This window comes from Gymnodraco acuticeps, unplaced genomic scaffold, assembly GCF_902827175.1.
Source record: "Gymnodraco acuticeps unplaced genomic scaffold, fGymAcu1.1, whole genome shotgun sequence".
In the NCBI taxonomy this organism is placed as follows: Eukaryota; Metazoa; Chordata; class Actinopteri; order Perciformes; family Bathydraconidae; genus Gymnodraco; species Gymnodraco acuticeps.
The window spans coordinates 1,656,454-1,681,188 of record NW_022990938.1 but is presented as its reverse complement, the minus strand read 5'-3'; the positions used below and the strand labels follow the sequence as shown (position 1 = coordinate 1,681,188).

Here is a 24,735-nt window from a genome sequence, read left to right as displayed (position 1 = left end):
AGAGAGAGAGAACACTAAAAGACCTAACACACTTAGCTATGGCACTGTCGTATACATTGAATTATTCCATTTGATAATATGTAATCAACTTAGGCACCCCACCCAATCTTTAAAAAAAAAATTACAATACAAATATTCATAACTCATAATTCTCATATTCGAATACCTGAATAATTTCGAATATTTGATTAATCGTTCACACCCCTAGTGTGCGTATTAAATGGATTGCACGTCCTTTAAATGACCTGTAATCTAATCTTTAGTGCTTATGTAAAGAGTAAAAACTGAGCTATCTGCAGTCACAAATACTCTCACTGATATGGCACAGCAGAGAAGGCTTGGCAAACACACACAAGTCCACAGCCAGTCGTGTTGTTTCTCACAAAGACCTTGATAGCTCCTCAGACTGCCGATGACTGACAGAACAGAACGGAGTCATTTAGTGTTTAATAACAGTTGTAGGATTTTGAAGGTAAACTAAACAAATGACACAGTACACACATGATAAAATGTGTGCTGATAGGAAATGAATAAATAGCAGTGGTTTGCCGCATTACAAAGTACATTTGTCCCACCTACAACATAATGAAATGTTATTTTACATGAATCATGAGTCCATTTTCATGCTCCGGTGCATTTCCCAACTTCACTCAAAAAGCTACTAAAGTGACGTCGTGTTGAACTCCACTCCACTCCATTTTCTCACCTTTGAAGTGCAAAACTCGCTCTTCAATGTGCTGCTGTGTTTTTGTATGTATAAGCCGACCTGGGTTAGGCGAGGGTAACCGGGCACATTAAAGCTTGGCTCTTTCAAGCTGTTCAAAGAATAAATATTCCCATATATGATGATGATGATGAATATGTGGTTACCAAGAACAAGGCAGCTTTTTCAGCTTGATTTAAGATATTTTGAATCACACTGTCTTGATCTCATTTGAAGTAAAATATTCAAAAAAAGAGCCATCATTTATTGTAATTATTTGGCAGCAATCTAGACAGATGTTTGGGCTGAGGATATATTGTCTACCACAAATAAGCTATAAAGGTCTCAAGTCTCTGGCATCAAGACGAGCTTTATCCTCTTCATCTGTCACCTCCTCTCCAAACTGAGCTGTAATGAATAGCAGGATTAGATGAGAGCATCTCTAGCTGCTGTTTTACAGAGATAGAGCACAGAGCCGCCTCTTTCCGTTACATCCTTCTCATTAGCCTATTGGTGTGTGTTTGTGTGTTCAGTGTGTTGTCTAAGGGTGGTGCTCCTGTGTGACTTTCTGCTTGCTGTGTATATCAGGACCACTGACAATGTGCTCATCAATGTGTCCTGCCACTTCCCATAAATCCCACTCACCTAAATACGGTGATTACCACGACAGGTCTAATTTGAAGCTCATCTTGGAAGAAAAGGATGTTTCTTAACCGACAGTGAAATTAGAAAGCATTTTTGTTCTCCTGATTTAAGTAGACAGCACATGTCAGAAGTAGAAGAAGCACTGAGCTCCACAGATCATGTTGATGTTGCGCTGCACAATGCCTATACTGTCTGCCTAATCAAATGTAGAGTCTAAGATTAGAAGACATACCATGTCAAAACAAACAGGCTTCCATCTTGAATCCTTGCAAGAGAAGGTTTGCAGTTCTCCAGCTGCTGTAGTTTTGGTTAAGCTGCAGCCTTTTTGTGTAAATATTTTCTCCTTATTAAAAAAACAGACTCAGACGATTACTGCTCTCTATGCTTCCTTTCTTTGACTTTTCTTCTCTTCTCTTTATTCAGACACACTCTTTACAAAATGATTACTGTGAATATCTAGAATAGATCAAGATTCCACAGTTTGACTGATATTATTTTAACCTGTGTCCTGAGCAGTCTGAGTTGGAAAAATGTACATGTGAGACATGGGGAAGGAAAGCAGGATAGATGAGAGGTATGACATGCAGACAGCTGAGAGTATGGGGAAATCACTACAGGGAATCCAATGAGAAAAACTGCAGCATACGAACACTTCTAAATTAAGAGACAATCCTCCAAATTGCTGAATTGTGAATCCTTAAATTTGCAAAACATACAGATTTGTAATTAGCCTGCAGAGTTGTCTGTGTCATAACAAGTTTGATATCAATAACAATACAATATACACCACAATACAACTATGTATTAAATCCAGAAGATCATTTGAATGTGACTGACAGAAATGTAATGAGTGATACAGTAAGCTAATTGTATTACAATACAGTATGTTAACAATTATATAATTGACTGTTGTTCACAGTCTATGGAGTTTGTTAACTTACAGTAATGTTATACACTGATTCTACAGTAAGTTAACAAGTATGTTAACTATAGTAAGTCAATGGTATAATAATAACTGCAGTAAGGTAACTAAAATACAGTTAGCTAACAAGTCTAAGCTAATGGTATTGTAACCACACTAAGCTAAAAACGTTTTCTAGTAAGCTAACAAATATGATAACTACAGTAGGCTAACGCTAAGCAAAAAAAAGTAAACTAATACAGAAATGTAACACATCATGACTACGTTGAGCCAGTGGTATGATAAGTAAAGTAAGCTAATGTTATGTTACAGTAAGCGCATGATTATAGTAGGCTCACAACAAGTATGCTAACTAAGCTAAGCTAATGAGTATAATAATAAGTAATAGTTTATTAATGTTGGTGAATTGTAGGTCAATGTTGCTGTTGTTATAGACATTGTTGAGACATATTTCTGACTTTATAACTCTTAATGACTCCATTTGTGATTCGGTTTGAGTGGCGTAGCATTAAAGCTAAATTTATCTAAACTTTTTTTCAATTTAGCTACTCAGCCCGGAAATCAAATATTTCTCTCTTTTTCCTCATTTTTACTGTCTGTCTGCTGTCACATTTTAATAAAGGAAAAATGCAACAAACATTATAGTGGCCTAGAGACGACACTGTTTTTCTCCTATAAGGCAGAAGAAAATAATATGAAAAGGGTGCTTCTGTAAATAACCTTGTGTTGATGTGTCCTTCCTGCAGCTCGAGGCAGGAGGTGGATCGAGCTGAAGGTGGAGGAGCAGAAGACGTATGTAATGAGGTTGCTGGATGCACTGGAGGTCACGGACAGAGATAAGAGGCTGAAAGTGGCCAGGGCAATCCTCTACTTGGCTCAGGGTGCGTGGGCCTAATACTGTACAACAGGCATTATTCATTTTCCACATCAGACAAAGTAGTTTGACAATGTGCCAGCATTCACAATACCAGAATAAACTCAGCCACCTTTACGTTTATTTTTACAAAATGTGCTTTCTACTGTGACAAAGTCAAAATGTCACCATGCTGTAGCAGTTATTGTATGGCTATAGATACACATCTATAGCTTTGACCTAGCCTAGTGGGTTATGCATTTGATTTATAAATGAGCTGCAAACCTCTCCAATTAAAGTAAAAGCACATTGAAAACATAAACTAACATCTCTTGTTTACTGTTTACCCCAGGAGTGTTTGATGAGTGTGACACCGAGGTGGATGTGCTCCACTGGTCCAGACACAATGTTTTTCTGCTCTACGACATGGGAATCTTCACAGCACTGCTGGAGCTGCTTAGCATGGAGATAGAGTGAGTAAGACACGCCGAATATGCTCGGGATGTACGAGTTGTTGAATATGTTTTTAAGATTAAAAAAATTATATCAAAGCCACATGCTAGAATGTCCTTTTGAGCTTGGATTTGCTTGATAAGATGACAGGCTTGCTCCCATCCAAAAGGATTTTGGCTCCTGGAAAATAAGCAGGGCAGATGATTTCCTTCAGAGGTGCAAAAAAGTTAAAATATGTATTTTAAATATATGTACACTAGGCAAAGGCCTGCAGCAAAAAAAGGAAGGAGTGGGCTTTCAAATTGCCATTATGATTCTCAGGTAAAAGAAAAACATTTTTTTCCACAATCTTTCATAGGGGGGCTGTCATGATACCAAAAGATCACAGGTTCAAGCCCTGAAAAAGATCAAAATTCTCTCAGTATCCTCCTGTGTTATGGCGCATTTCCACTGCAACGGGGTAGCCCCGTTTAAGCGTCCCTAAGCGTCCTCGCTCAGGCCTCGGGCTGCCTCGCTGGCCGTCCGAGGCCGTGGCGCATTTCCATTACAGTTTAGGACCTGGGGTAGCAACGCAGTGTAGGCGGGGCGATCGGCTCTGTTTTTGTTCACATTTCGAGTTGTTCCGTCGAGCTCCCGCTCGATTTGATCATCCCCAATGAGATGTAGGAACGTCGTCACCTCCTCGGTCGACCACGGTGTGCTTTTCTTATTAGACGTAGCCATTTTTGTAGCTCATCCGTTTACAAAATGCTGTTTATAAAAATGCTGCAAGCTTGCTTCTAGATATATATGCGACGCTAGGGATGAACTCGCGCGCGATCTTGTGACGATTCTCTCTGACCAATCAGCAGGCGAGAGTGTTGACGTCACTAGTTCAGCCCTGGCCCTGGTCTGAGGGAACCACGATTTTATGAGGCCGGAAAAAGAGGGGAAAAGTACCCGCTAGCTGGTACTAGGCTATATGGAAACGCCACCAAAAACTGGCCTGGCCGCTTGAGGACGGTTAAGGACGCTTAAACGGGGCTACCCGCTGCAGTAGAAGACCTAGTCCCTCAGCACATCCCTTTCTTCCTTTTTAAGGTTTATGAGGATAGGAAGACAGACACAGAAAGGCTTTGAGAGAGAGGAAAATAGATACTGTATAGGAATAGAGCAAACGCACCGCCTGTGATCCACACTTCAAATATTCCGTGGAGGACGCGTTGCAGTAGCGGCTCCTTCAAGTCAGTTTTGTTGCTGCTGGTGTCAGCCTCAGTTTGGGATCCTGTGCTTCTTTGTTGTTACATAAGCTGCTCTGAGGCATCATGCACAGTCTGGCATGCTGCACGGCAAAGCAGTGTAAGCAAACTAGCAAACACTCACATGGTGCTGCTTATACACCTATTTTTCAAATAGACCACTAAAATGATGCAGTATTTACTTGTGTGTGCAGCAATAACCAGGCGTGCAGCAGTGCAGTGAGGAAGCCTGCCATCTCTCTTGCAGACAGCACGGAGCTCAGGTAAGAAATATATAAGTTCATGACTCCCAGCCTACTGCACATTCCTCTCACTTCACACAAAAGGAATGCCAATAAGTACAAGAATATCTTCCAATTCTTCAATGTTATGCCTCTTGCTCTTTCTATTATATACTTCATTCTCTGACATTTCTTTTCGGCTTCTTCATAATGGAATTGATTTTTGAACAAAGTAGGCTGAGCAGCCCCTCTGCACACACACACAGCTGCATACCAAGTCATACGCTAACAAATAATAACAGGCTACAGGAGTGGATTTGCACTTAATTGCTGCTACGGAACTGAAAGCCATTACAGTGATTTTGAGGCTTTGTTGAGGGGACAAAGCGTCCTAATGCACAAAAACCCCGCCTGACTTACATCAGGTAATTGTGAATGGATGATGTATTATCCTGGCAGAGAATACAAATAATTTCCTCTTGTCCCTCTTTGAACAAGAAAATTGCATTTAGTCCTTCTTTGTTGTTACTCATTACGTCCTCCACCATATTAATGCCTCTTGTACTTGTAGACCTTTTAGGACCATTATTTATTGTGTTGCGTACCAGGGAAATGTCTAACACACACGCACACATACACGCAAGCTAAGAAATTCGTTTTTTTCCCTTGCAGAGTCTTACTGAGCATCATGTACCTTATGGTGGAGACTGTTAGAGTTCAAACAGAGGATGACAGACCAGAGTGGAGGGCAGCAAGAGAAGCCTTCAAGAATGAGCTAGGTATGCGTGTGTGGATGTTATGTAGCTATATAAGAAGTAGTAGATCTTTACTTTCATAAATGTACATTCCTTTGATCTGATTTAGCATACATTTCTGTATAATACAGATTACTCTTTCCTTCAGGGCTTCCTAAGTTTATTTATCGAAAGAAATAACTGCTTCATGTCTATCTTTGAGCATCTTCAGCACAGAATAGAACGCCGCCCCCTAACAGATGCTTTCCAATATCCAATCTAAAATCCACCTTTGACCCCTCAGGTTCACCTTTGTACAACGGAGAGCCCTTTGCCCTGCTCCTCTTCACCATGGTGACCAAGTTCTGCAGCATGAACGCCCCACACTTCCCCATGAAGAAAGTACTACTGCTGCTCTGGAAGACAATACTGGTTAGTACATTATGAACTTTCAAACATTGAAACATAATGCACATATTCTATTATTATATATATTTTATTTTTTGCACGTTTATTCATTATGTTTAAACCTGATATATCTGTAAGGTTGCAGATCAGTATTAAGCTACACTAAAATGATGATTATTATTATGATACTATTGGTGGTATTGGAGTTAGCTGCCAGTGATGGTTGAGAAGGATCTTTAAATAAAAAAGTCAAAATCTGTGCAATAAAGAGTCCCATCCGATTGGATGAATAACTCTTATCTATGCAAGCTCTGCATGTCAAAAAGAATCACTTTCAGTACAGAACTAGTACCTATATTTTGTACATCCTTTCCATTCCTTACCTTTCCATGTAACATTCTGAGTATCATCTACAGAATGAAGTGTATTCTAGTGGAGATACATCCACCTGCATCAGTTCCTCCTGACTCTGTGATTCCCTGAACCTATTCTTGTAAATGACCGTGTTCCTCTCTCCATCCTTATCTTCCAGTTCACCTTGGGGGGTTTCGAGGAGCTCCAGGGGATGAAGGTGAGGGGCCGGGAGCGTCTGAACCTGGCCCCGCTGCCGGAGGACAGCATCAAGGTGGTGAGGGCCATGAGAGCTGCCTCCCCCCCCCGCCTCTGCCATGGAGCTCATCGAACAACAGCAGCAGCAGAAGAGAGGCCGTCGCAGCCGCAGGGTACACACACACACACACACACACACACACACACACACACACACACACACACACACACACACACACACACACACACACACACACACACACACACACACACCAGGGTGTCCGCGGGGTCTTAAAAAGAATTAAAAGTTGATAAATCAATTTAGCGAAAATTATTAAAAAGTATTACGGCATTTTCCAAGGTGTTACATTTTGTAGCTTGTTTTCAATAAGTATATAAATGGTCCAAAGAGGTTGTATTCTACAGTCTGCCTGAATGTAATCATTGCGTAGGTGTATAGTGTGATTCTGTGTAGTTTATTTATGGCATCCCGTTGGATTTGACGTCATCTGAACAGGACATCGCACGCTCACTGCTTGATAGCGCGAAGGTCCGTTTACGCCGGTTGTTAAACAACATCGTTATGGGGAAATGCAAGTCTGCGTCCAAATGGTTGGAAGATAATGAGGAAGGACCATCAATACTGTATATAGTCAATGTGAGGTAAAGTGTGTCGCCAATGTAACCGGTTAGAACTCAAAGTGGCGATGAGGTCTTAAAATGTATGGAAAGGGTCTTAAAAAAGGTCTTAAAAGGTGTTACATTTGACTTCAGGATTCCAGCATATACCCTGACACACACACACACACACACACACACACACACACACACACACACACACACACACACACACACACACACACACACACACACACACACACACACACACACCCACCCACAGAGCTAGTTTTTAGGACTACAATATATATTCACTAACATGAAATACAGCTTCATCTGTTTCTAGCAAAGTGATCCCATAGACTTCCTTCTGTAATCCTCACTCTAACACTTTGCTGAGTCATCACCGGTTTCTGCTGTAAGCCGGAGATGTTCTCGGTGCTGGGCTTTGACTGGACAGGCTCTCCTCTTTAATTCCACTCTGGTTTCTCATTGCCCCTCTTCCTTGTGTCCCCACAGAGTGCCTTTGTTGATAGCTTGGAAGGAGACAGTCCCTTTGCCAAGAAGCAGGTCTCTACCCACAAATTCCCTCTTTTCCTTCTGCATTTTCTCTCTGCATTGAGCTGGACTTGCACTCCTCCTCTCCCAAATCCCTGCGACCTTCTTTACTCTCTCTCGGCTTTCTACCCTCCTCTCCTTTTCCTTTTCCTTTCTTTGACTTTTCTTCTCTTCTCCTCCTGTCATTTAACCTCATCCAATTGGGATGCACCAAAAACTGTTTAGCTTCAAGTGCTTTTGGTGAAATCCTACTCCTTTGCCTCTTTCCAATACTTAAAGGGATAGTTTGACATTTGGGAATTACACACTGTATTTTGGTGATTTTACTGGAAGTTGCGCGCTGAGAAAAGTTCTTGTACGGGGCAGTGACTTCCTGAAATATTTGCTTGTTGCCTGGCAACGCCACTGTTAAGAGAAGCGAAATCGGTATCAATCCTCTTTACTAACTGAAATGTGGTTATTCAACTGAAAGTGAATAGCCACATTGTGGACAAAATGTCAAACTGTTCCTTTAATTTAATTGTCACCATCTGCATGTTAGCTTCCCATTTGCTTTCACTTTAATAATTATTTTATTTAAATTATTTTTATCCATTTTATTCAGCTTTTCCTACTTGAATGCTTATGTTTTAATTTCTCCTCCATACATGCCTATATCCTCCACGTGCCTCCTAATTTTCCTTCCTTCCTTTTCATTCCATCCTTCTTAGGCCTTCATTATTAACTACTTCATATATGCCTTATTTCATCCCTTTTATCCTGCTTTTCCTTCCTTCCTACCCGCTTCAAATGTTATCAGTCAATACAAATGACTTGGACTTCACGTACATTCATAGGTAATCATACACAGGACTTTAACCCAGGAGAGAGGCGTTTGTGTCTTGTGGGAAAAAACAAAGACAGCAAGATTACCTATTTTAATTAAAGTTTTGTAAGTGCAATCATCTTCAGTGTATAAATTAAAATAATTCAACGTTATGAACAAACATAGCTAGTCTGAAATACATAACCCACTCAACAAATGTACGCTATTAAAGTTACACAATAAACATACTTAATTGAACCCAAACCAAGATATTTTCCTTAAACTTACCAGGTACAGTTTACACAGGATGAAGCATTAGTAGGGATTACTACTGATAACGGCCATTTAATGGGCTGAAAACATTTTAAAACGTCCTTCCTGTCTTCCTACTGTCCTTTTCCCTCTCCCTTCCCATGCTTATTCCACCATTTACATCCTTCTCCTTACTTGTCCTATCTCACCCTGCCCCCTCTTTTACTCTCCTCTTCTGTCTCCCTTCTTTTCCTCCACTGTGGCCTGCTCAGTACGGGGGTGGGATTTAGAGACAGGGCTGACTTGCTGGCTGTTGTCATTGGCGCTGGAGCGGTCACTATCCACTGTCCCGTAAAAGTCACTTCAGACATCGACTGTAGTAGCATCTCCCTTGTAGTTCTCATCACATTGCTACCAGGTTTGGCTGCAAAAATCACCTTGCACTGAAGGTTCTGGACTAGGGGTCAATGTCCTTGATATGCATTCATTGAGGAGGTGAATTGTACGGTGGCCGACAGGTGCAAATGCGTAGCAACGGCCTAAAACATTTCCATTAGGAGAAATGCGTTGCAGTTTAAAAAACAATGCAAATAAAAAAACACAAATGTGCCAAAACACTTGCAAATGAAATAACATCGTCACCAACTTGACGAACAAGCACAACGTTTATTAAAAGTTAAATGTTTTGACACATTTGTGATATTTTATTTAGCATCGTTTTTGTAAGTGCAGCGCGTTTCTCCTAATGGGTGTATTTTGGGTTGTTGTAACACGTTTCCCCCCTTCTGCTACCATAGAATTGAGATCATCATGGACATACTCTCTCTTTCAGTTGACCTCTCTCTCACGTGGATGTCATTGAAAGCGGTTGTCCCCTAACCCTGATGGAAAACGTAGCTTTACCTCCCACATAGCACAGAATGGCTGCTCCATAGAGAATGGCTCACAACACCTCCTCCTCCCTCCCTCTCTCCCCACCATATTCTCACTATACTCCTCACTTAGTCCAGCGTTAGCACTGCCACCAGCGCACCATGCATCGACTGCACAAGCTCAACTAATGTCCAGAAACGCTGACTCATGCCTGATGCTTGCAATTTTACCACAGTCATTCATTGGAGAAATTGTGAAAACTGCAGTACTGTGTGTGGGAATGTATGTTTCGCACGGACTTGGGTTTGTTTCTAGTAAAGAGTTTAATACAAATCTAAGCCTTATTGGGCCATGCTTGCATTTTTGTCTGTATGTTTTGAAATGCAGATGTGCGGTAAGTTTAATGTGACATTTTGCTTGCGTTTGCTTTGGGTACCTTTGGGCAGAGCCAGCCTAGCTGTTGTTGCTAAGCTAATCGTCGCCTGCTAGTAGCATGATATTTAATGGATGAATAGTAGTTTTTATGTCAACTACATATAAACAATGGCTATAACTCAATATTAAATCAGTCGTCTGTCCTTTTTTTGATAAGGTCAAATAAAAAATAGTTTCCTGTACAGTACTTTCGATTCAGGATAGTAAAAATAAGCCCTATTTTTTTAACTTGTTAAAAGGATTTTATTTTACAGTATCACACAGTTATGTGATTGTCCTAACTCTTAAATTAAGCTATATGATGAGTTAAATAAGTTATCTAAAAACTGTGTTATACATCATTTTGTACATATTTCCTTATTATTTGTAACATATTTAGTATTTTGGAACTAAAGGGGGTTCGAACAATGTTTGGCTGCACAGCATGATCCTGCTTGTTGAGGGGCTGATTCAGTTCATGTGGTGGATTTGGGTAATTTCTAAGTTTTTTGCTATTTTACAGCTAGAATTCACTAGATTTCATATGAAGGATGAGCTTAATACTCCGCCGTGTGTTGAAAGGTCATGTGGCTCTTGACATGTGACGGCCTCTCTTCTCTCTCTCAGCCCCTGGTGAAGCAGGACAGCCTGGACACGTACAACGAGCGGGACCCCTTTAAGAACGATGACGCCCGGGACGAGGAGGAGGACCCCGAGGACACGGACAGCGGCATCGAGGGAGAGGTGGATCCCTTGGACCGTGATGTCATCATCCAGCCCCCGCCTCCACCACCTCCCCTCAGACCCCCCACAGAGAAGGTCAACTTACCCAAAGGCCTCCCCTGGGCCCCTAAAGTCAGGTTAATGCAGTCTTCATTCCTTTTTTTATCTTATGTTGTGAGATGTGTGTGTTAGCAAGGGTCAATAGTCTACTTTGAAGGGTTCTTGTTAGTGTGTATGCAAGTGTAGAGGAATCACATTGGGGCGTGTTTTACCCTTCTTTTTTAATGACCAGATTAGCCTTTATTTGAGAGTGACAGTGTTAAAAAGGGGAGATAGAGAGGATGACATACATATAAGCCTGAGAAAACAGCCTGAGAAAACAGCCAATAAGAGTTTTTCTGCCTGGGATGGATAATGAAATCCCTTGGTCCAAAAAATGTCAGTTCTCTGTATTTGCCTTATTTTCCCAAATTTGTTTTTTTAGCATAAGGCAGCGGAAACACTTGGCCCCCTGGGCCGTGGGAAGGAAGTTAATTCCCTTTCCCCTTAGCCCATCCTGAACAACCCCAGGATCCATTGGGAGAACACTGTTCATATGGGGAAACATAATGTATTTATGTTTGTGTTATTGCTCAGACATCAGTCTACCCCAGCAGGGAAAGCAGAAGATGGAAAAACAAATGAGAGGGAAATAAAAAAGTAAACGCCTACAAAAACAATAAATTAACAATAAAAGCTGTCGCCTCTTCCTGAAGTTTAAATAGTTCTTATAAATACCCCCTTACAGCCTTACTTCAGTTTACATGACTTATTAAATGCCAAGCCAGATAGGAAGTGTTAACAGGCATTACAAACTGCATAAGTAAGACCTTTGTATGATAAATACACAGATCCATTACTGTAGCTGCCAAAAATGATCCTCGCCAGATTTGTTTATTAGTTTAAAAACACATAGCTCTTATGCCACTGAATAAAACATATAGGTTGGCCTTCTGCCATTCTGACCAGTATAGAGTGGAGAAAACCTCTCACTCACAGCCAGGACTTTACACCATTCGGCTGGCAGCTGTTCTCAGTCTCCCATCTTGGTTCTGTGCCACCATTTGAACGTTAAATCTCTCAGTTTACTCTCCTCGCAATACGCTCTCCATCTGTGTGTTCCTCACAGGGTCGTGTGGTGTCCTCGCAGGGTGCCACCTCTGCTCTGCGACATGAATAATGCATCAGAGAGAGGACACAAATCATTTATAGCAGTCCATTTATCAGCCGTTCATTATCACAAAACCTATATCTGTCTTTTGCTCAGTGAACCTTAAGCAGAAGTGATGGCTGCAACATACAGGGCTGATGAAGGTCTGATCCGAAAGAGGCTCTCAGAGTGTGACTGATGAGATTTTAGAAAGCGTAATGTTGCTCTTCTTCATGTTTGTGTGGGTGCTTCTGACTGCTCACTTGAAAAATGGCTGTTTAATTTCTCAAAATCTGTCTGTGTGTGTGTGAACAGGGAGAAAGACATCGAGCACTTCCTGGAGACCAGCCGTAACAAGTTTATCGGTTTCACTCTGGGGAAGTAGGTATTTAATTTGAGACAATATCACATACGGTGCCTTCTTCAGGTTCTGGTGTAACTGTGTGTTATTTTGCAGCGACACAGACACCCTGGTGGGCCTTCCCAGACCCATCCATGAGAGCGTGAAGACCCTTAAACAGGTGAGAATTATCCGCCTCTAAGACATCGCTAATACACTGAGGCCCATTACCAAATCTCCTTCTTCTTTTCCTCCTTTACTCAAAGTGTTTGTTAATCAATACTCTATTTCTGCTGAACCCCCCGTCATTGAGATCACACTTCAAAATCAGTACTTAGTGTTTAAGCAAACTGGATGTGTATTTACAAAGAGGAATGCCTCTCTGGGTGCCAGTTAGAAGTGCTAATTAACACTTGTGTCTCACTAGAGACCTTGGCTTTTTGGCAAGTTTAAGAGTGTATCATAAAGAGTGTTTCCAAAATAAATACACTCAGACTCTTGAGGACAAAATGTCCCTCACTGCAGCCCAATATTAGTGATCGAACTTCCATTACAGCAGGAAATAATATCAGACTTTTAATCTATAGCAACATTGTCATATTTATAATTTTCCACCAGATGAAAATACTTTCATATGTGCCCTATGGAGAAAATCATCCTGCACCCAAACATATACAAATGGATTAAATTAATGTAGATAATCATATACCTAGTAAAGTCTTAAAGAAACATCCCCAGCACTAAATGAACATAATTCAGATTCACATTTTTTGGGGTTTTATTTTCCATAAAAGTCGATGTGAAGGTACACAATTCGGTATAGTAAAGGGGTTAAAATTCTTAAAACCAACAAATATTTGGATCAGGACTGCATTGGTTTAAACTGGATTCAACTCCTTAAAATATATATATATATTTGTAACGTTTACATTTTTGTACTCTTAGGAGAATTGCTTCTTTTCAATAATTATGAACAATAGTCAACACCTCTTCTGAAACATTTATATACATTCATATTGTTACGATGTGTGTAGGAAGCAGGACCCAAATGCAGATTAAAGTGTCAAAAATAACTCCTTTATTTCAAGGCTAAACTATAAACGAAGACAGAACAGAACACTCACCGAAGACCAAGTCATAACACAAGACGAACCGACAGAGACAGACAGAAAAACCAGAACTTAAATACACACAAGACTAATTATACAAACAAGACACAGGTGAGGAGGGAGGAGAAAACACAGGGACACCTGGTGCACACAATCGGGTAATAAGACACACCAGGGAAACTAACGACAGGGAACCACAGACAGATCTAAAGACAAAACACAACGCAGACAGAAAACCAAAGACAGATCTAGACAAGACACAACGCAGACAGAAAACCAAAAACAGATCTAGACAAGACACAACGCAGACAGAAAACCAAAGACACATCTAGACAAGACACAACGCAGACAGAAAACCAAAAACAGATCTAGACAAGACACAACGCAGACAGAAAACCAAAGACACATCTAGACAAGACACAACGCAGACAGAAAACCAAAGACACATCTAGACAAGACACAACGCAGACAGAAAACCAAAGACACATCTAGACAAGACACAACGCAGACAGAAAACCAAAAACAGATCTAGACAAGACACAACGCAGACAGAAAACCAAAGACACATCTAGACAAGACACAACGCAGACAGAAAACCAAAGACACATCTAGACAAGACACAACGCAGACAGAAAACCAAAAACAGATCTAGACAAGACACAACGCAGACAGAAAACCAAAGACACATCTAGACAAGACACAACGCAGACAGAAAACCAAAAACAGATCTAGACAAGACACAACGCAGACAGAAAACCAAAGACACATCTAGACAAGACACAACGCAGACAGAAAACCAAAGACACATCTAGACAAGACACAACGCAGACAGAAAACCAAAAACAGATCTAGACAAGACACAACGCAGACAGAAAACCAAAGACAGATCTAGACAAGACACAACGCAGACAGAAAACCAAAGACACATCTAGACAAGACACAACGCAGACAGAAAACCAAAAACAGATCTAGACAAGACACAACGCAGACAGAAAACCAAAAACAGATCTAGACAAGACACAACGCAGACAGAAAACCAAAAACAGATCTAGACAAGACAAAACACAATACAGACAGAAACAGGCAAGACAGGAGGTGAAGACCTTTCAAAATAAAACATGAAACAAAAGACAGAAAAAGACCAGACAAAATACAATAAAGACACATATATGTTTTATAACTATGGTTTTCTCCTCCAGCACAAATATGTATCCATCGCAGAGGTCCAGATCCAAAAGGAGGACGAGCTGCAGCAGTGTCCGATGACTCTGGTCAGTAATGTCACTTCTTGGTACTATGATATTTCCAATCAAGACCCTGGAATTAATTTAATCTATTCTATTCTTCTATACAGTTTGTAAGCATCAGTCTGTGTGTGTGTATGTTGCGTTGTGCAGGGGGAGGAGGAGGTGGAGGAGACCCCAACAGAGATGCTGTATCTGGGCATGCTGCCTAACCTCTCCCAGTATGTGGTGAGTGGCTCTCAATGGTTGTTATTTTACCGTCACTCTCTTAACACCTCCTTTTTACACTTTTTCACACAGTCTTGCTACCAAATGTGTTGTTTTGGTTTAAAGAAAGCCTTTATATATACTCTAAACAAACGGATCAATGTTCAAGTGGTACATTATCTCCCTAAAAGAGAAAATAATCAAATGACAGTTTTGGATATATTTTCAGAAATGCACATGTACTGTAGCCAGAGAATGACGTCATTGTCAAGTATTCATGGCAGCAATCTTATATCATTTAAAGCACAATTGTATCTGTTAAAAAACGAAATATAGATATCAGTCAAGGTGTTACATGTTTTATTGTTACCCGTGTCAGATTGCCCTCCTGAAGCTGCTGCTGGCTGCAGCTCCAACCTCCAAAGCCAAAACGGACTCCATAAACATCTTGGCTGATGTTCTGCCTGAGGAGATGCCGTGAGTACTGAACAAACACGTCTAAATCTTTTTCACACATCTAGAGCCACATTTGGACAAGACTGTTGAACATAAAAGACCAGGTTTGTTGTTGAATTTGAGCGATATTTACAGCTGCTGTTGTCGAGCAGAACACTATTTATGCCCTTGCGCCGTCTGATTCTCATAATCGTAACAACTCAGGGACACATGGAGAGAATTTCTTCTAATTTGTCACAAACCACCACCAAAATGTTTCCCAAATTGGGATTAAAAAGTACATCTTATCTTAACTGCCTCGTTGGACCTTATCCCTTTTTTTATTTATCTGCAGGAGTTAACTTTTTGTTGCCATTTTTGGGCTAAACAAATACTATTGAAATACATTTATTTAGGGTTTGTTTTGGGTCTGCAATATGGGCTAATTGTAAAATAAATACCAGAACAGAAATCGTCCAAATGAAGAATAATCACAACCCTGTCTAACAGCGACACACCTGACGTATGTATGTTTTACTTCTGTAAGCTTTCAAAGGAGAGCCTACCGTGTCATTATATATTTCTTTCACTGAACAAAGATGTGTTTTTATTAGAGACTTAGAAGCCTTACAATTTGTGTGTGCGTGTCTCCTCCTCCAGTATCACAGTCCTTCAGAGCATGAAGCTGGGAATTGATGTGAACCGCCATAAGGAAATCATCGTCAAGGCCATCTCTGCTCTGCTGCTGCTGCTCCTCAAACACTTCAAACTCAACCATATTTACCAGGTCTCACACACACACACACACACACACACACACACACACACACACACACACACACACACACACACACACACACACACACACACACACACACACACACACACACACACACACACACACACACACACACACACACACACACACACACACACACACACCTCCAGCCCTCCCTCTTACAGGCATCTTACATTACCACCGTTCTCTCCTTTTACATTATTCTCCATCTCCTTCCCCCTGCACACACACATACCCCTGCCCCTCCCCCCATGCTACCTCCACCACCCTCCACCTGATTATCCCATTAAGTCTTCCAATGCTTTCCTCCTCTAATCATCCTCTGCACCCCCACCTTTAGACCTCCACCCCCCCCAACATCTCACGACCTCCTGCCTCACAGTTCATCTCAATGAAGACATTAAAAGAGGATTATTTGGCCCCATTTTAGGCGCTTATATCATCTTTTAAATCCAAAATCATCTTTATCCAATTCACTGTTGCTAGAAAGGGATATTCCTTCTCACACTTATAGTTGTAGCGCCCTCTTCTGCCACAAAAGGAGATTGCACGTAGAAGGCAGCTGCAGTGGGAAGAAATCAATGAGTATAGATATGACACAAACACTGTATTATGATGAGAACTGTAACATTTATGTGATCATCATAACAATCTACAGAAAAACTAGGTAAAATATAGCACATTTTAAGAAAACACAGTCGATGAAATACGGAAATATGACCCATCAGCAGTTTTTAATCTAAATAAAGCGTCTTGGACGAGGTGAAGGATTTGTATAACCTCTGCATAAGAATAGAAATCCTTATTCCTGACCTTTTGCCCGCTCAGGAAACTCATCAATGATGCAGGATTATCGGCTACAGGATTATTTTTACAGTCTTCTATTCTTTCTTGAGATATGGATTTCCCCTTCTGGCGTTTGTCCAATCAATGAAATAATCTATCAGATGTCCTTCATCTCAAAAGTCCTTTATGATTCCCAAACATTTAAAAGCAGTGCAAAACTTTATTTCTGTGGTGTTATTTCTTCCTAAGGGATAATATAACAATTCAAATAGATTTGTAGTTGTTGTTGTCTCCCAGACTCTAACTCTTCAACGCTGCCGCCTCCTCTGTTCCCGCAGTTCGAGATTGTCTCCCAGCATCTGGTGTTTGCCAACTGTATCCCACTCATTCTTAAGTTCTTCAACCAGAACATCATGTCCTATATCAGTGCCAAAAACAGGTAGGATCCTTTTCTCTTACTCTGTCGCCTCACAGAAAGCACTGCATGTCTCCTATTGCTTACAGATGCAGGGACATTATGTAATTGTGCCTCCATTTCCAGTATTTATGTAAGAAACGGCTACCATTTTAGTATTTCTACTGTTCCTTTAAATATGTGCTGCACCAGGGTTTTGTTTAAGAACCAACCTGGTGTGGAACCAGCAGGTGTCCTGAAGGTGGCACAGATGGCATCACAGCAGCAACACAATGACAGGAAATGAAGGTGTTCAAGAGAAAAACCTCAATGGTGCATTGAAGTGCATATCCAAAGATCCCATTTCCTGATTTGAGAAATTGTTCTTCTGACAGGTTTACTTTAAGGAATAATGTGGAAACAACATGGACGCTACAAAGAAGATGTTGTATTTTTATAATGTAATGCATTCTTTTCCAGTATTTGCGTGACATTTGCAATGAGGTGATTTGGTCCCAGACGTTTTTGCTTCTCAACTAAATTCTCCAACTTCACTCACATATTTCCTTTTCCGACGTGTCAATCAGGGTGAATAAACAAATATGTAACCATTTTATAACGTATCTAGGTCACTCATACACAACACAAATGTACTTTTGTTCGCCATGTTTCTGCATAATATGACGTCAAATCGCAAAGTCGTGTACAAACATTGTAAGGGACTTTCCTAGGTCATATTCCAACTTGGAGAATCATTCATGTGAATTTATTAGGGATTAGATTCTTACGATTATGCCAACACCAATTGAATGCAGCATAAGCGTCAAAATAGGTGTCAGGAGTCTTGTACTCGGGAGGGAAAGAACCAGAGTCAAGGCCAACTAGCTGTGAGGTCGTGTGGTCGTCTAACACAGTGGTTCTCAAATGGGGTACGCGGACCCCTAGGGGTACGTTGGAGTACTGCAGGGGGTACGTGAGATTTATTTTATGTTAATGGAAAAAACATAAGTAATGCATTGATCTCTCTCTCGAGTCCGGTTAGACTTCACTCGCATTTATGTCCAAATCTATCAGATCTAGCTAGTTCTAGATAATGATATGACTGCCTGCTTATCAAAGGACCTAAACAATAAGCGTTGCTTGGCAACGGCGTGTGGCCGCAAAGTATAGCGCAGCATTATGCATATGTTTATATGAGGGGTCAAAATCCCATGCTCATAAAATGCTCATATATATTTTTCTCTCTTCATTCCCCACGCCCTAAAAAAAAAATGAATAAACCAATTTTAGGAAAAGTAAGGAAGTTTGAGCAGTGTGGGTTTTATATGAACAGAGTTACACACATTTCAAAACGCGAAGTGTAATAACTGCAGTTTGCCTCCCTGAGAATGACAAAGATCCTCAGTGAAGCACAGCCACATGTTTCTCACTACATTGTACAACTTATTAAAAAGATCAGTTCAATGCAACTTATGTCGTCTTAGTGTTATTGCATGATGTTAAAATTGGTTTGCCATGAATTTAGTGATGGATTGTAAACATTTGAAATGTAGCATTTTAAGTGTTTCTCAGTTACAATGTTGTTCTTTTAATAAATCAGACACTGATGGTGCAGCGCTGTACTGTAGCTCTTTGTATAGGCATTTTGTCCCTAACAAATAGTTTTTACGCTGAACAGGGGGTACTTGGCTGAATTCTTTTTTTCAAAGGGGGTACATTATTGAAAAAAGTTTGAGAACCACTGGTCTAACAGCATAAGGTTGGGGGTTAGATCCCAGCCACTGTAGTCAATGTTGATGTATCCTTGGGCAAGGAAATTAAAGCCACATTTCTCCCGATGGCATGGCCTATGTTAGATTCCTTGAGCAGGTGCACCTCGCATGGCAGCCCCAGCCTTTTTGTGAATGGGTGAATGATGACTTGTTTATGTCAAAGCGCTTAAAGACTGGAAAAGCGCTATATAATCGAGTCCATTTACAATTTAGAAGGCTTGACAGATTTAGGTACAGTATATTTGGTAGGTAGATTTGAAAAGTGACGAGTCTTTTTTTTCTTTGCAGCATATGTGTGCTGGACTTCCCTAACTGTGTGGTCCATGAGATGCCTGAGCTCACTGCTGAGAGCCTGGTGAGTCAGCGGGACAGCTGATTGTTCCTCACTGGATGCAGGTCATGTAGTAATGGGGTGTGTGTGTGTGTGTGTGTGTGTGTGTTTCAGGAAGCAGGAGACAGCAACCAGTTCTGCTGGAGGAACCTGTTTTCATGCATCAATCTGCTGAGAATATTAAACAAGCTGACCAAGTGGAAACACTCCAGGACGATGGTGAGGAATTCTGCAAAACCTCATACTGCCGCCCCAGGGTGGGAATCTCTACTGCCTAAATAAACCCATCCTAATGAGTCTAATGAATCATATTGTGTTACATTTAGAATTATTAGTAAGTTAGAAGTACTTTGCATAACATAAATGCAGCACAAAGTTCTGTATACTGTAGTAAGGGAAACAATAGATATCAAATTAGATAAATATAAGGTAAAATACAATCCATTGAATAATAGGAATCCTAAAAGTGCAGAACACCCAATCTGTGTACATTTTATTTTGATGTGTTACACAAAAAAGGTCTTCATGCCTGGGTGGGCATTGTGTTCACAGTATGCCTCCAAATCAGCTCCCTCATGTTCCTCACTGTTTCCCTTCTCAGATGCTGGTGGTGTTCAAGTCGGCCCCCATCCTGAAGAGAGCTCTGAAGGTGAAGCAGGCCATGATGCAGCTCTACGTCCTCAAGCTGCTGAAGATCCAGACCAAGTACCTGGGCCGCCAGTGGAGGAAGAGCAACATGAAGACCATGTCGGCCATTTATCAGAAGGTCCGCCACAGGCTCAACGACGACTGGGCCTACGGGAACGGTAAATAGCCACAGCCAGTCATAAAGTATTTCACTTTAAGATTAAATAAAGAACCAATTTGAATATATGAGGGATCACATTGCAAGAAATGTAGTTTAGTGGGAGGGTGTTATTAACCATATTCCCCCTATATTTTCATCAACCTTTTCTTAAAAAAGCAGACGCAATGCTCTTCTTTGTTACAGCCCTAATTCATAATTGATGGTGCAAAGCTTATTACATCATCCATAATTAATCAAGTGCAGATTTAATTTATTTATTCTCTTGAACCCAGTTGGCCTCTCTTGAGGTTTTGATAAATAAAACAAGCTTGAAGATAATTATTCCCACCAGCCCTCCTTTACCGTCACACATAACTGATAATAAAACACAGACTGCAGTATAAAGAACACATTTACCCGAAGCGCTGTAAACCCCATATTTAATACCAGTACATATTCCTATTTCCTTACTAGTGGTAGTGGTGTCGTGTGTTTAAGTACCCGTCTGTATGGATGTATGTACCATGCGTGTGTGAAATGCAATGCTCCTGCAGCCATTGGCGAACAGCCTGGATTATGTTGCCATAGCAACAGAGAAAAGAAGGACTTTTTCAGGGTCACCGTCCCTCGTGAGAGTGCAAGTGATCTGTCAGCGTTAGTGTGTAGAGAGAGGGTGGATAGAAGGCAAAACATGGAGAGAATACATCACCCCCATCCTCATCCAACTCCACTGGCTGCCCGTTCAATCCTGTATCAACTTCAAAAACCTACTGCTCACTTACAAAGCCCCACATAATCTGCCCCCCCCCCTATCTGGCTGACCTTCTTCAAGAGTACACCCCCTCTCGCTCCCTCCGCTCCTCCTCTGCTGGTCTGCTGACCGTCCCCACCCCACGCCTCGTCAACATGGGTGCTCGGGCGTTTAGCTGCACTGCTCCCAGACTCTGGAACTCCCTCCCCCCGCACATCTGACAGTCAGACACAATCACCATATTCAAATCCCAATTAAAAACCCACCTGTTCAAATCTGCCTACTCACTGTAGTGCTCCCCATTATATGTTTCATTTGTGTCCACTTGACTGTCTCCTCCATGATTTCCTGTTTGTGTTTTTATCATGTTCTGTTGACTATTAGCGTTTTCTTTCTTTTTATAACAAATTGTACGGCGTCCTTGGGTGTCATGAAAGGCGCCTACAAATAAAATGTATTATTATTATTATTATTATTAGAATAGGGGAGGCAAAGAGGTGAGGAAAAGGATAGATTTGAGGTGAAAACGTGAAGATTTAAACATTAATTAAATACAGAGATGGAAGAAGTACTCAGATCTGTTACTTAATTAAAGTAGAAGTAGGAATACTCTGTTACAAGAAAAAGTCCTGCGTTCAAAATGTTACTCAAGTAAAAGTAGAAAAGTATTTGCATAAAAATATACTTAAAGTACCAAAAGTATGCATATGCAGATTGGCCCATTTCAGAATAATACATATTATATGTTTTATAATTATTGATGCATTAAAGTGTTATTAAAGATGTAGCTAGTTTTAATGACTTTTTATACTGCAGGGTAGCTTGTAAATATACTCCAGGTGTAACTAAAGTCTTATTTAAGTGTTGATTCTATTTCACTACATCTGCAAAGTAACTAAATACATGTAGCGGAGTTAAAGTACACAATTTACCTCTGAATTGTAATGGGGTAGGAGTACAGAGGAGCCACAAATTGACACCCTCAAGTACCTCAAAAGTGTTTGAGTACAATACTTGAGCAAAATCTACTTAGTTACTTTACACCACTGATTAAAAATGCCCCTTCTCTTTCTTCCTCCCCAGATATCGACGCTCGTCCCTGGGACTTCCAGGCGGAGGAGTGCGCGCTGCGGGAGAGCATCGAGAAGTTCAACAGCCGCCGCTACGACAAGAACAAGAACTGGGAGTTTGCGCCCGTGGACAACTGCCTGCAAAGCGTGCTGGGCCAGAGGGTGGAGCTGCCCGAGGACTTCCACTACAGCTACGAGATGTGGCTGGAGAGGGAGGTCTTCTCACAGCCCATCCAGTGGGAGGGGCTGCTGCAGAATCCATGATGGAGGGCAGGGAGCGGGGGGCGGGGTGTAGAGAGAGGTGAAGCCTATTGGAGGTGTTTTAGGGTGTTTCCTTATTGCAAAACTGGAAGTAGAAGGAGGAAGGAGCAGGGATGGGGGTTCTACTTCACATGAGTGATGGAGGAATGGGGGAGGGGGAAGAATCTAGAGATGGAGAAGCTAGAAATGGAGAAGCCATCACACAGGCTATGCAGGGTTGAGAGAAAAATGGAAGATGAAGGGAAATTTGACGAACGAATGGAGCCAAACAGACACACACTCGATGTTAACATGTGCCTATGACTACTGTGAACACACACGGACAGGCAAGAACAGAGGTAGCAGCTAATAAGACGTAGCAGGAGACGGCCACTTATACTGCCCCCCCCTGAACAAATTATGTCACCACTTTGTCAATTTATATGTCCCCCTTTTTAAAACGTTGGTGCTTTTTTGACGATTGTTTCCTATTTACTTTTGTGAGTTAATTAAGGTGATTTATAATCCGTCGTTTTTTTTATTATTTTTTACACAAAGCCTACTGTAAGTATCTGGGTGTAGTTGATGGATTTTTCTTAAGCATTTTCTAGAAAAAAAGGGCCTTTTTGGAAGAAAAACCACAGGGGGATTTTCATGGTTAAAACGTAGAAGTGGGATCTATCTCCACCGATGGCATAGTGATTTTACATAATATGTCAGAAATATACCAGCTGTTAGTGTATGGGTTTGTTTGTGAATGTAAAAATGATGTAGGTGAAGAAAGAAAAAAACAGTACATGAAAATAGGAAGAAGTTGGAAACCGAATATACATTTTCTGCAGGAATCTGATATATTTTTAAAAATAGAAACTTGTATATAATCGTTAATATTCCAGAAATCTAATAGGGACTTCAAAATCGAGAAATCACAAATCTATACTCACTGATGTCATCCAAGATTTCACATATCAAACCTAAGAATGGATATGGTCCCATAGAAATAACAGGGGTGTTTTGTGCACTGGATTGGTTTACAAGATGCACATTTGCCCCAAAAACGTCACCTTTTTGAAGTAGTTTTGTCTTTTTAAAATCCAAAAATATTATTCTGATAAATTTGAGATCTCACATTGTGTGTCACCTGTAAAGGGTAATTTCTGAGTATGGGGAAAAAGCCACTTCCCTGAGTTTTTATATGGAACCATGCTAAGCTAACCAAACCTCATTAATGATCAGAATAACCAACAATCGTGACTCCACCCCCCTCTGAACAACAGCACAATTACCCACAGTCCTCCTTGGTGGTGGCCTTGGTGAGCACGTTGCCACCCTTTGCTTAGAAGAACACAGCTGACACAATAATGGTGCTGTTTTTTCTTATTCGTCTACACTGTATATGTCGCTCACGTCCAACTACCTAAAGCAGGGCTCCAGAGTTCGGAGCTCTGAATAGATTCTGAAAAACTGAAGCACAGAAAACAAAAAAAGCATGGTCGCCTTTCTTTCATGTCACTCACACTCGGTTCAGATTGAAGAGCAGTCATTTATTAGCTCTGTATAGAACAATAATTTTGTCGATGTGCATGGCCACTGTTTTGTACCTGGTCACATTTAAATTTGTGGAATGGCTTCTTTTTTGTTGTCTAATGATGTTTCCAACACAATTAGAAAAGTGTACTTGTTTCTTCTCGTATAAAAATATTATTGTGTACTAAATAGATTCTCAGGTTTATGGAGATAATATATTGCAAAAGTTTTTAAGCTTCCTTGCCATCATCTAGCTCATGACATATAGTGATGAAGACACTTTGATCATCACATTCGTATATGAAAATACACCTGAAGCACTAAACATATACTGCACAGGATGTACTACACAATAACTCATCGTGAGTTTGTATTCATGTCAGCGACATTTCATGTTGGGATGTATTTTTTTGTATCTTGTGCCAAATTTCAGTGCCATTTTCTATTTTTTATTTCATCGTCGTTGCCTCCATGATTATATTTGTTTCCTTCACTCAACCACTGAAGGTTTACAATACAAAAAAATGTTTTTTTTCTACAATCAATGAAAGTAATTGTTTCTTGTATCTGGTACTGTATTTTACCAGGGGTGTTACGCATTGTATGGGTGTTACTATAGTATCTATGGTTTTTTTTTGTTACACACATTTCCATATCTTTATAGTCTTGAAAAAAATAAATACTGGATCTGTTCTGGGGTATGTGCAATTACAGATTCATAGAGGCATTATTTAATAGAATGACAAAGTACACTATGAGAGTTGCTTATTAAATAATGTTGAAGA

The 24,735-nt window shown here is 40.7% G+C and overlaps 1 protein-coding gene across 1 annotated transcript in view; it reads left to right on the top strand.

Annotated features, from left to right (window-relative positions):
• The window catches only part of strip2 (striatin interacting protein 2), a gene marked incomplete in the record, with an annotated part of 26,171 nt that extends 1,436 nt beyond the window's left edge, over window positions 1–24,735 (top strand). Inside the window, 20 exon segments of the mRNA XM_034234260.1 lie at window positions 3,017–3,151; window positions 3,476–3,596; window positions 5,009–5,077; window positions 5,708–5,814; window positions 6,074–6,201; window positions 6,710–6,829; window positions 6,831–6,899; window positions 7,864–7,914; window positions 10,874–11,106; window positions 12,474–12,539; window positions 12,616–12,679; window positions 14,807–14,878; window positions 15,005–15,079; window positions 15,438–15,535; window positions 16,154–16,280; window positions 17,417–17,517; window positions 19,533–19,599; window positions 19,690–19,794; window positions 20,177–20,381; window positions 22,197–24,735. Coding sequence (XP_034090151.1) covers window positions 3,017–3,151; window positions 3,476–3,596; window positions 5,009–5,077; window positions 5,708–5,814; window positions 6,074–6,201; window positions 6,710–6,829; window positions 6,831–6,899; window positions 7,864–7,914; window positions 10,874–11,106; window positions 12,474–12,539; window positions 12,616–12,679; window positions 14,807–14,878; window positions 15,005–15,079; window positions 15,438–15,535; window positions 16,154–16,280; window positions 17,417–17,517; window positions 19,533–19,599; window positions 19,690–19,794; window positions 20,177–20,381; window positions 22,197–22,447 — 2,264 coding nt within the window.